General features: G+C 38.8%; 1 protein-coding gene across 1 annotated transcript; it reads right to left on the bottom strand.

Annotated features, from left to right (window-relative positions):
* Positions 1 to 8,375: 8,375 nt before the first annotated feature.
* LOC141339644 (uncharacterized) lies at positions 8,376 to 13,064 on the bottom strand. Its single transcript, XM_073844971.1, has 2 exons — positions 12,934 to 13,064; positions 8,376 to 10,968 (listed from the first exon to the last, which is right to left on the bottom strand). The coding sequence occupies exons 1-2, from the start codon at positions 12,980 to 12,982 to the stop codon at positions 10,253 to 10,255; spliced, it is 765 nt and encodes a 254-aa protein (XP_073701072.1). The 5' UTR covers positions 12,983 to 13,064; the 3' UTR covers positions 8,376 to 10,252.
* Between the last annotated feature and the right edge of the window lie 369 nt (positions 13,065 to 13,433).

The following is a 13,433-nucleotide window of genomic DNA, read 5'->3' as shown; positions in this document are numbered from 1 at the left end:
ATTATACATTACCAGTCATTTTAAATCAACCCAACCCAGAGTACAGAAAAAATGAATAAAATACATTTGTACTATTTAAAATGTTTTTCATTTGAAGATATTTGAAAATGTAAATTAATCATGTGATGTCAAAGCAGAATTTTTATCATCATTACTCATGATCCAGTCACATTAAACTTCAGAAATCATTCTAATATTCTGATTTGCTGCTCAAAAAATATTATGTTGGAAACAGCTCAGTAGAATTCTTTCAGTTTGCTTTGATGAACTGAAAATAAAACAATTTATCTGATATAGAAATCTTTGGTAATATTATGACTTTTATCATCACTTTTGATCAATGTAAATTTTGAATAGTATGGTATATAATAAAAAAAAATATTTCAAGTAAATGCTAATCTTTGGATCTTTTGGAGTATTCATTAAAGAATCCTGAAAACAATAATAATCTACTGCTTATATATTGATAATAATAAATATTTCTTGAACAGCGTATTAGAATGATTTTTAAAAGATCATGTGACACAGATGACTGGAGTAATGATGCTGAGAATTAAGCTTTGATCACAGGAATAAATTACAATTAAATAATATTGTGGATGAGGATGACATTGTGCCTTCCAAGCCTGTGTTTAGGCCTCTATTGTTTAGCAGCAGCTCTTCCAAGCCTGTGTTTAGGCCTGCTCGCGAACCTGGGCCACAGTTGGTGACAACTGCATCCTACACAGCACTGCAGTTCTTTTCAACATCTGTGCTGCAGACCGACGTTCAGCACACAAATGCCTATGGATCCAAAAATCAGCAGCGAAGAGACAAGCCATGGCATAACAGTTTATCATGGCCAAACAGACTTTAAAGGCTGTATCAGCGATTTCTAGCCTAAAACATAAGTGTCAATTTCAGCTTACCTTTCTTCAGGATCCGCTCGCTGCCTGCCCCATAAATTGTCTGTGAAAAAACCGCGTCTCTCTGGTCAGCCTAGGGTCCGAGATATGCCAAAAAAACAATCGTTACTACCAACCTTTCCACACAAAAACAAACAGTGTTCCAACCAATCAGCGTCAGGGGTTTGGTGTTGTGGACTTTCGCTCCGCCTCCCTCACATCCCTGCACCAGTAGGAAAGTCCACAACACCAAACCCCTGACGCTGATTGGTTGGAACACTGTTTGGTTATTTGTGGTGTGTTGGCATATCTCGGACCCTAGGCTGACCAGAGAGACGCGGTTTTTTCACAGACAATTTATGGGGCAGGCAGCGAGCGGATCGTGATGAAAGGTAAGCTGAAATCGACACTTTATGTTTTAGGCTAGAAATCGCTGATACAGCCTTTAAGTCTTACCTGGCACATGTTGTTTACATGGGTCTTGTGAGGTCTCTGTTGTGACTGACTACTGAAGGAGGTCTCAAACCTATAGTGTTTTACCCTGGAAATCCAGAGGTCTCGCGAAAGCACAATTTGCATTGTCTCTGCAAGACACTCTGGTATCGAGCAATGATGCAGGTTACTGCAATACGTAAGCAGTTCTGGGAACCAATCAAATCGGTGAATCTGATGTAGGCGGGACAGAGGCGAGCTAAGCTGATGACGACAGCGCTGCGACGTCCGGAATCATTAGTAAACATTGAAAGAGATCTACAGATGAAAACCAGTTGTTTGAAATGGCTTTGGCCGCTACAATGACCGAGTTAGACTTGGCTTTCATTTAAAAGAGGAACAGAAAGCCGCGCTCGAATCGTTCCTTTGCAATAAGGACGTTTTTGCTGTTTTGCCGACTGGATATGGCAAGAGTTTAATCTATCAGTTAGCTGCGCTGGTAGTTAAGCATATGGGGCGACCACGAAGAGGAACAGATCCGAAGCGGGCAATGCCAGATAGCATTCGGCAGTCTCGAGTCCTGGCTGCTAAAAAAGAAGTGGCGATAAACGTTATCAAACAAGGTCTACCGGGACAACCTGATCGGGATTGTGGTGGATGAGGTCCATCTCATTTACAAATGGTAAGAGTCACTTGGTAAACTTACTGTAACGAAAAATTTAAATATTCAATAGTAATGCAGTAGCCTAACTGGAACAGGACGATATGTCTCGCTGCTAAATGAAAAGCTAGCGTCCATCCACATATTAGTGGAATGGTTTGATCGGACCTAATTGTTTTATGAGGTTGATACGGCTGTCGTAATTAATAGTTATTAATCTTGTCACATTGTTTATGTTATAACATTGAAATCCACTCTTATATGTTCACCGTTGCTCTGGATACGTCACACCATGTATTCTTGTGGCGTTATCCAATTGCGTGCAGTGAGAGTTTCAAATGCACGCTTGGTGCCGCCCCTCGAGTTAGGTCCTTTTCATTGCTCGATGCCAGACCCTTAATCTTAATAGATTAGGGTCTGGATTTTTCCAGGCTAATAGTGTTCCCCTTCCTACTAAGATTTTGTCCTGTAGGAAGTTTCTGAACATCATCTTTGCGATCCTCGGGATGTAAAGAACATGAGAAGAAAAAGGGAACAGCAGCCTATGACCAATTGGGGAAGATCAGGCCTCTCTATGACATTAGGGATGCCTGCAGAACATCTCCATAGATAATAGGATGTTGGCATCCAAGGCGAGGTCTGGACTCAAGCAGTACGTGAAGAACAAACCCACTAAATGGGGCTAAAAGCTTTTTGTTTTGGCAGACTCGTTAAGTGGTTACTCCTGTGAGTTTGTGTATGAGGGTAAGTCCATGCCATCTCAGAATGGGCTGAGCTATGAGTCTGTCATGTCACTCATAGATGAACTGATGTTGGGCACTGCTTACAAGCTGTATGTTGACAACTTTTACACCAGTCCCATGCTTTTCAGAGACCTCCTCTCTAAGAAGATTTGGGCATGTGACACCATTCGTCCAAACAAGATTGGTTTCCCAAAGACAACAGGCAACAGAATGCTCCACAAGGGTACATGTGATGAGCTACTGTTTGTGAAATTTTAAAGACACTCGGGAAGTACTGATGTGCTCCACTTTCCGAAAAGCATATGAAGGTCACACAATGCAAAGGAGGGTGAAGGACAATGATGGGCAGTGGTCTCAACAGGACTACAACTGGTTCATGGGGGAGTGGACCTGTCCGATGTCCTCATTGGATACTACAAATTGCTCCACAAGTCACAGATCGATCTTTCTTTTACTACTTTGTAGATATTGCTGTTGTCAATGCCTTCATTTGGCATCAGCATCTGGCCAGAGCAAAGAAGGAAAGACCACTGACCCAGAAAACACTTGTTCTGGAATTTGCAGGTTTGGAATCAAGCACAGCTGCACCTCAGGCATTAAAATTTGATTGCCACAATTTGAAGCACGTCACAGATGACAGGCACTGTTGGACAGTGAAAGTGCAAGCTTTGCCACCAGAAGACACCAGTCATATGTGCAATCTGTGAGGTTCCACTGTATTTTCTACCAAAACGGAACTGTTACAATGACTCCCATGAGCAGCGTGGAAATTATTAATCATTGGGTTGTTTTTATCATGCCTGAACTGTTTTTAGTTTACATGTAACATTGGTCAAAGTGTTCAAATCTAATGGTTGTACCGGAAATGTTTCCAAGTGTAGGTGGATATGTCAGACCCTGAAAAATAGTCAGGCTTCTCTTAATCCTCAGAACTGTTACAGAGAGGGATGCATGACCAGAAGGTTTGATACTGATTCTTTCTGGTATAGGGAGCTTTTGTGTTACTTCTAATCCACATATTAGAAAAGGTTTTACTAGGCTTAAAACCCATAGGTTAGATTTATTCTAACTTTCTAATTCTAATTTATTCAAATAGTGTTTGTTGTGATTACACACATTTTCCTCTCTTTCCCTCTTATTTGTAGTGTCTTCTGAGTCGACGCAGTTGGAGCAAGGCTGGCAACACTCACACACACACACGCACGCAAACACACACACGCACGCACACAGTGTTGGAATTTTTTGTTCTGCTTACACACTTTTTCCTCTTTTTCCCTCTTATTTGTAGTGGGTGTCTTCTGAGTCGGCGCAGCTGGAGCAAGTGTGAAAGGCTGGCATGAGGCAGTATAGGTTAGTCCGGTCCTCCTGCTTATTTCTTCAGACACAGCCTTTTTGTTTTTGCTTTTGTCGGTCGGGTATTTATATATAGGTATAAAAGGTATTTATATTTTTATATTTGTAGACATTAGCTACCATAATCACTGTGTATCTGGTAATGCTAAAAAGTTCACAAAATGTTTTCTGAAGTTGTCCGTCATGTACAGCCGCTGACCATTAGCATATGTGAACGTTAGCATGTGAAGGTGATATGATTAAATGTACATGTACAGAAACTGAACTTAAGTATTTAATTTTCATGTGGTAAATTACATACAGAGATGCCAATGCGGCAAAAAAGCTCATTTGGGACGGATATCCTTATTTACACTAAATTTACGCCTGGTCTAAATCCAACAGTCTCAACAGTCTTTACAAATTATTTTTCAATGGAAAAACTATAGTCCTAGAAATGAAAAAATAGTACTACTGCATGTTTTCGTTTTGTTGTTTTAGGATAGAAGATAACTGGAAGAATTGCCGTCTGACTAACCCCACAGCTGGCAACCACACTCACACACGGAAAGAGCACTGCAACATTACAAATGTTCAATTAAAATAAACGTGTTTTGCTATGTACAACATCTCTGTTGTCTTTGATAAGCCAAAAGTAAAATAAACTGACATCCAGAGAACTTAAAGTGAAAGTCTTTATACTCACAATAAGCAAAACATTGTTTTTGTATAATTGCGGCGCTATGGTTTGTTTGCAATCATGTGGTTCTGATGCTGTGCGTAATGCAGCTGTGATTTTTCTCCATAGGAATCACTAGAAGAAATTCGAAATGCCTAAGTTTTGAGTTGTTTATGGAAATTGGTCAAACCTAGAAATTTAAGTTTTTTGTCGTGCATGAAAATTTACTGTTCATAAGGAGGAAAACGCAAGAAATTGACTAAAAAAAAACGCAGAAAAAAGTGGCTTGTAAATCTAAGTCTGCGGTCAGACGGAGAGTTGGATAATTCTTGGGGTTAGGATAATTATCTGAGGTAAATATTTATTTCACGAGAAAATTTGTTCACACATTTGGCTTATTTTTTTGAAAGTCATTGATAAAATATATTGTGAAGTAAAGAATTACCTCAGATAACAAGCTTTTCTGTCAGGAAGTGGTGAAATGGCTGTCTTTAGGGTTAGGTTCATTTTATGAAGTAAATCTTTACTTCACAGGAAATATTAATAACTTTCAATGAATGACTCACTTACATGAATGAAGTGTGAAGTAAAAAAAAATAGAAGACTATTAAACAAAAAAAATCTTGACAGGAACACTTATTTTTTTGTGAAGCCAAGATTTACCTCAGAAAATATTTCAAATTGTGACTGGTACTGTCTAAATACACATACTTCACAGTAAGTATTCTTAAGTATGTTGTGCATTTTTCTCTTACCCTTAGGATGGCAAAACCAAGTCCATACACACGGCCAGCACCGATACGTAGCAAGTGTGTTGCAAATAGGTCCACTAAAAAAAAGCCACCTCATATCATTATGAGGGGGAAAAAATAAAAATAGAATAATTTTATTTGAAAATCGTTACTGCCCTATCTGATGGCACAAACATATATACAACATCATGTCAAGGAACAAGTTCAGAATTTGAGGAGGGGGTGACATATCTCAAAAATGACACAATCAGTGCCAAGTATGGTCGCCAAAATTTATATTTTGGTTGCACATCAAGCAAATTTAGGGCAGCATTCTGTGTAGAATGCAGTCGAAAAGGCTGCAAAAGACATCATCTGTCCACCATCCCATCCCATCAATGGCGAAGAGGCAGCCAGAGGAACGTGAGCTGGCATCGCCGCCAGAGGAATGTCAGCGGGCACCGCCGCCGTCAGAGGAACGTGAGCGTGCCCCTGCGCGACTGCCATCCCCCGAAAGAGCGCCTCCGCCGCCGCCACGTGGCGGATGTGCTGCCGTGCCGCCACCGCCAAGTGAACGTCCAGCGTGAGCGGACGCAGCCGCATCGGGTACGGAGTGAGCGGACGCCGCCGCATCGGGCACGGAGTGAGCGGTCGCAGCCGCTTCAGGAACAGAGATAGCGGTCACCGCCGTGTTAGGCACAGAGTGAGCGGGCGCTGCCGCCAAGCGAGCGTCCTCCGCCGCCAGACGAGCGTAAATGACTGCCATCCACTTGGGCACAGTGTGAGCGGACGCCGCTGCATCGGGAACAGAGTAAGCGGGCATCGCCGCATCAGGAATAGAGTGAGCGGACGCCGCCGCATCGGGCACGGAGTGAGCAGACGCCGCCGCCAAGCGAGCGTCCTCCGCTGCCAGACAAGCGTAAATGACTGCCATATGTAATTACTGTATATAGCATATTACTGTGCTGTGCAATAACATCATAGAAATCATTTAGTAACCTTTTAATTTAATTCATCTCAGCAAAAAGGAAAAACAGACATGGACCAGAAGATGGCTACTGAGGAGGAAGAGGGGATGTTACAGCCAGCTTCTGAGGGAGCTGGCTGAGGAAGATGCACCTAGCTATGGAAACTGGCTACGAATGGGGCAAACCACATTCAGCAATTTGGTGAGCCTTCTGAAACCATCATTAAAAAGGCAAGACACAGTGAGGAGGGAGGCAATACCTGTTGGGGAGAGACTGGCAGTAACGCTGAGGTACTTGGCCACAGGACAGACCTTCTCCTCTCTCGAATACACATTTCGGGTTAGTAGGCACAGTATTTCCAGGATTGTAGTCGAAACCTGTGAGGCTCTTTAAAAGGCATTACAGCAAGATTACCTTAAAGTACCATCCACAGAAGAGGAGTGGAAACTCATCTCCACCAGATTTAAGGAGAGGTGGAACTAAATACATTGCATCGGTGCCTTAGATGGCAAGCATGTCAGCATCCATCCTCCTCCAAATTCAGGGTCCCATTACTACAATTACAAAGGCTTCAATTCAATTGCTCTAATGGCTTTAGTAGGTTGCGGACCAGAAATTTGTTTACATTGATGTAGGGCCAAATGGCAGAGTTTGCGAAGGGGGAGTTTGGGCCAAGTGTGGCCTGAGCCGGGCACTGGAAGACAACACACTGAAAATCCACCACCAGAAAACCTGCCTGGACCAAACAATGATTTTTAACATTAATTTATGGGCTAAAAGAAGTCAATGACAGGCTAACTTGATTTAGCACAAAAAAAAGACATCCAAATTACGTCTTTAAAATATAAATTTGGACAAAAATCAGACGGACCAAACAAAGACCAATTTTCAACATCAATTTTTAAGCTACATTTGGACTAAATCCGATGAACCAAATAATGACTAATTTTTAATGTAAATTTTAGATTAAAGTAGTCAATGACAGGCCAACATGATTTAGCCCAAAAAAAGACCAAATGATGTCTGGTGCTGGGTGGGTTAGCTTTGGTGACAATAATTGCACTTGCATTTTAAACAATCAAATATTAATTGAATTTAAATTAAAAAATGTTTTGTATCAGTAATATGAAGGGAATGTTGCTGCCGAATGCTAATATGAAGCAGTGTTTTAGAATTTCTTATTAAAGTAATAAAATAATTGTGTAGACTGAGAATGAAAAGCCAAACAGAAGTTGTCTTTCTCTTGCTTTAATTTTCTGCATAAAATTATCTGGTTTACACACAGCTGACTGTGAGCAAAGAGACAAAGGAGATTTTATAGCCAAAAATATACATTTCAAGGTAGCAAAATCCCCATTTAGCCAATGAAAATGGTTGAAAACACATCACTCCATCATACCACTTGATGTCTGGTTAGAAATTCTTTAACTCTTACACAATATCTGAATCACTGTATTCTACTTTAGAAATAAGAACTATTCATCATATTGTATAAAATGATTAATTGGAAAACAAGTGACTTAATGTATTCAATCGTATTCTAGTTTACCTCAATATAATCAATGTATTGTGCTTAGTGTCTTTATGGAGAAGTAACGCACACAGGAAGGGCTTCCATAAAGCATGTTTGGCTCTAGATTAAAATAATAGAGAATGATACAATACTGACCATGAGCACTTGTGGTGTGAACTGCTTCATTGTTTTCACGTGCTACTCAATTTATCTAGAAATGATAAAATGGTGCCTCCATTGTCTCATGGTCCAAGTAAAACCAAGCCACAATCCGCCATTTGGATAGCTTGATAAAATGAACATTACTGTTTATGTAATCTGTACTGCTTAGTGTTAAAAGTAACACTTAAATTAACTGCAAAAATATACGACTATTAAATACATGAAGATCTCAGCAGATAATGAATACAATTTAAAAACGGCTTTCCCAGCTTCACTTATAAAACCGGTTTATTCTCTTTATACAAACGTTTTTTGAAATATGAATACATCATGGCCGTCCTTATATAAATTGCAGGAGCAGAGGTTATTTAGTCATTCAGTCATGTAGCTCTGGTGCAGCATGAGTTTCTCTGATGTGGTGATACTTTACTAAACCTTCCTGATGAAAAATGACCCATGTTGGCAAGATGGCATGGCTTAGTCTTAAGATAAACATGAGAGACAAACTGACAGGAAGAAAGAGCTCAATGCTCTGTAGTCATTTGTAAGCGTTTGGCTTCTATTACATCTCCTCCTGTATTCTCATATTTACACTTAATGGGACCCCAGTCATTACTTCAGAAACCCAGATTTTATTACATATTTGATTGCAACTTAGAATCATTGCTTGCTTACAATTTTCACTGTTATCACTTTATTCCTCTGTTCTTTACTAATAAATATTACCACCAATGCTCCATCTTCAAGTACTTTCACACACTTGATCTCATCTCATCTGCTCGTTTCAACTCCTCTTTAAATTGCACTATAATTTTTAATTCCTCCCCTTCTCAATTTATTCTTTTTCACTATCACCAGCACAGCCTACAAAGTCTTTTTCATTCTTTGACATGTGACAAATCAATGTGGCATTTAAGGGATGCTTTATATCTGAAACTCTTTCCGCAGTGACCACATATAAATGGTTTCTCTCCAGAGTGAACTCTCATGTGGCTGTTAAGGTTTCCTTTTTGGTTGAAACTTCTTCCACATTGCTGGCAGGTGAAAGGCTTCTCTCCAGTGTGAATTCTCATGTGCTCTTCTAACGCCGGTTTCACACTGCACGCGTAAGCAGAGCGTAAGCAGGGCGTGCGCAGCACGTAGGCAGAGCAGAAGCGGCGCGCATCCATTTTCCTTTCACACTGGAAGCGTTTGTCGCGCGCAGCTGAACTGCAGCTTGTGTACTTCCATTATAGACAAGTATTGTTCATTCAGTCACGCATTTCAGGTGTTCTCCAAGAACTGTCATGTGCTTTGATTTGTGATATGTCGTAGATTTAAGTAGCAAATTAGAAACGCTAAAATATTGAATATATTTTTAGACAAAGATCGTCTTAATGATTACCAGTTAGGTTTATGATAATTATAGCAACAGTTTTTCAATAACAAAAAGAATATGTAAAATTATGGTATTTTGGTATTTGTTTTACATTTGTTGCCATGACATGGTTAGATTCATATGATATTTTCATATTTTTTTTATGGTGGTTGTCCAACTTTGAGATAATCACCACGTTTATAATTAAACCATTATATTTAAAAACATATTAAAACATATCATATAAAAATATAATTTGTTGGTTTTACCACTGTAAATCTATATTAAATAATTATAGGATCTCCTTCAGTACTTTCAGAATCTTCTCTTTTAAAAATGATTTTATTTCTGTATTTTTAAATGTTTTACATTAACATTTTAATGGCAGTAGTATGTTTATTTACTCTTGTATATATCAAAACAAGCAGAAAATAGTACAAACTTTGCTTACGTGATTGTTTTGAACAAGTAGGCTAATTTATAGACATTATTTACAAACAAATGCATTATTTTTGCTGGTGAGCCTTTTAAACCGTGATTGTGATACATGTGATACATGATTTTATGGTGAAATTGTTATTTTTCGTGCGAATCAGGTCAGATTTGATCAAGATCGATGCACTGTGGCTTTAATCCAGCGTAAGCGTCGCAGCAAAAATAGACTCGGCGCCAAAACGATCGCGGCACTGACGCTTCTGCTCTGCTCCTGCTACGCGCTGCCGCGCCGTCCCTGCGTGCGGTGTGAATGCTCTAATCTGTTAACATGGGCGCCGAAAAAAATACGCGCTGCTTACGCCCTGCTTACGCGTGCAGTGTGAAACAGGCGTAAGCGTCGTTTATTATTGAACCCCTTTCCGCACTGAGGGCATGTGTAGGGTTGTTCTCCAAAATGAATTCTCATGTGGTCTTCAAAGCGCCGTTTTTGACAGAAACTCTTTCCACACTCAGAGCATGTGTAGGATTTCTCTCTGTGAGTTCTCATGTGGACTTTAAGGTTTTCTTGTTGATCAAAACTTATTCCACACTGATCACATTTGAAAGGGTGATCTCCAGAGTGAATTCTCATGTGTTTGTTAAAGCTTTCTTTTTGAGTGAAACTTACTCTACACTGTTGGCAGGTGAGAAGGCTCTCTCCAGTGTGAACTCTCATGTGGAAATGAAGGTTTCCCTTCCGTTTAAAACTTCTTCCACACTGTTGGCAGGTGAAAGGCTTCTCTCCAGTGTGCATTAAAACATGTATTTTAAGACTTCCTTTCTGACTGAAATGCTTCCCACATTGTTGGCAGGCATAAGGTTTCTCTCCCGTGTGAACTCTCATGTGGACACCAAGGTTTCCAGGTTGTGTGAAATGCCATGTGTACGGCTTATCTTCTGTCTTTAGAGCTCTTTTTATTGAGTAAGTCTTTTCAGTCTGTGAACAACTAAAGGTTTTTTCTCCATTAATGAAACCATAATTCTCTTCCATTTCATTCAGTACTTCACTCTCCACTTTCAGTGTCATTAGGTCTAAGGTGAAAAAGACAAATAAAAGTTAACCCCAGTTTAATGGCACAAAATAACAGGCATCAAAACATTTGTCAAATAAACAATATTCTACATCCACTAAGCAACTGCAAGAGATGTTGCATGTAATCTGAGAAAACCTCAATATTGCTAACTCCTCATTTACTTAGGATTGCTCAAATACTATTAAGATTGCACTCTAGTCTATGGCTGCCTGTAGAACCGCTTGCAAGATCATTGTGAAATTTGAAACACAGATAGAGGACAAACTCAACACGAACCACAGCAAGTTTCAAGTCTCTAACTCAAACCTTCTAGTGCCAGCAGCTCAAATTTGCAGTCAAGTTTAGGCTTGTAATTTTTGAACAACAGAAGCAAATTATTATTTTTTTGTCTCTAATTTGGCTCATGCTGAGTCAATTGAATACCAAAAAGGCAGTGACTAATTCCAGTATATCAGACAAGAAATAAAAACATTGGCCTATCACTCATCAACCTCACATATGGCTTATCATTTGAAAGTGAAGCATGTAAATAAGCAGCTGACTGCTTCACCTGACTCATGCTGGACTGGGACGCACAGCAGTTAATCAGCCGCCTCAGTATTTAAGGTGCTTATAAATGCTCTTTACAAGTTTTGCCACTTGTATGATAACTTTGTCTACACCAGTTTTACTTTTATGGTGAGTTTGCCTTCTTTCTCGCTAAGAGCGTTTGGCATCAGAGTATGACGTACTGTAATGGAGGGGTAGGAATCGTCACTGGTTTCACGGTTCAATTTACAGTTTTTCTTTGGTACATTGTTCAGATCAGAATCGAAATTCTCAAAACTACTTGTTTAATCTTCACATCGTTGTACACATCAAAAAAGCAGTTTGTCATTTCTTTAAACAAGATGAAAATGCTTTGCTACATCCAAGCAAATGATTATGTACAATTATCTGCTGTTTCCTACATTTTCAATCGCTTATGTTGATCAAAATGTATTATAATGGGTCTCCGTTGAATAGTCTCACCCCTCTCAACATTTAGGCATTGGTTCATAGCATAAGTCTTTGCATGCAAAGTGGTTGAACAAGTTGTCATAATATGTCAAGCACATTTCTATACATTTCCTTTGCAATTCTTTCCACGCTGCATTGCAGGTGAAATGTTTTTTTAAGGTATTGGTTGATTTTGCCAGAAGAGTCAGGTGAAAAATCTGTGAAATTAGTTTGAACATTTGTATTTGTGTTTAAGGTTTTGAGAAAATGAGTGATGGTTTCAAAAATATGTGTTGTAGGAATTCAGAAAACCTAATGGTCATCCAGACTTTAGAGTACACTGTTATACAGACAACATGACTAACAGATTTGTCTTATCTGTAAACAACAACACAAGGACTTTTCATTCTGTTGGCACAGATATTTATTTTTGAGAGATAAACTGGGGATTTTAAGCAAGAGATTGGCTTTTGCTGTTTTGCAAATGTCAAGGATGATTTGAGAAATGTACCAAATCAACTGAGAAAAACTAGTAACGATTATCATGTCAATAAATCAAAAATCGATATCATGGTGCTACATAATGTAATCTAACGGAAAACATTGTTTTTGTTTCTAAAAGAGTGCTAAGTATATATTTTATTGTCACAAAATAAAATCACATTACTTTTGTAAATGTAATTTGATGCGGACAATAAAACACTTTATTGGGCATACGTCATCATTTCATCAGAGCAAATTTGACCACATGCACACAACTGTTTCATATGAAAAATGTTACTCAATCCTAGCAGTTAACATTAACCTTTAAATATTAAATGAGTCAATTCTTTAAATGCTGTTTTTGCCTTTTGAAATGGCCTTTTCAAAAAAGAAAGCTGCAGGAGGGCAAACAAAGTAGAAAAACACCTGCCAAAGACAAATGAATTGAGAAAATGTACAGGAAAGTTCATAGGATAGTCCAGCTTTGAGAATGAAAACCAACCTGTTTGTGTCTCAGTATCTTTGACTCTTAATGTTTCTTCAATCCTCATGTCTTCACTCTCCTCTTTAATAAACTCCAACTTTATAACAATTACTCCACCTGGAGGATTTTTATTTCCTGTGGTGGGAAACTGTCCTGTTTAAGATGAGAATAATTAAGAAATAAAAAAAAAGAGAAGAAAAAGAACAAATTGACAATCAGCCCTCGTTTATTAGTCAGTGCACAGACACAAAAACACTGGAAACTTTAACTTATCATCCAGTTTTGATTAACATTTAATAGCATATTACATTTAATTGATTACACATTTTTAAATTTACTTTTGTATTTTAATTTTTTTTATCACAACAAAAACAAAAAAGAAACATTAGCAATAATTGCAATTCTAAAAGTTGTCGTTACACATTGCTAGTGACTCAACTGATGTTCATGATAAACTGCTGCAAGATACAGGAAGACAAATGAGACGCACTTTTCCTGTTACTAATGTGTGGACGAGC

This window comes from Garra rufa, chromosome 1, assembly GCF_049309525.1.
Source record: "Garra rufa chromosome 1, GarRuf1.0, whole genome shotgun sequence".
NCBI lineage: Eukaryota > Metazoa > Chordata > Actinopteri > Cypriniformes > Cyprinidae > Garra > Garra rufa.
This window is presented reverse-complemented; position numbering and strand designations above follow the sequence as displayed.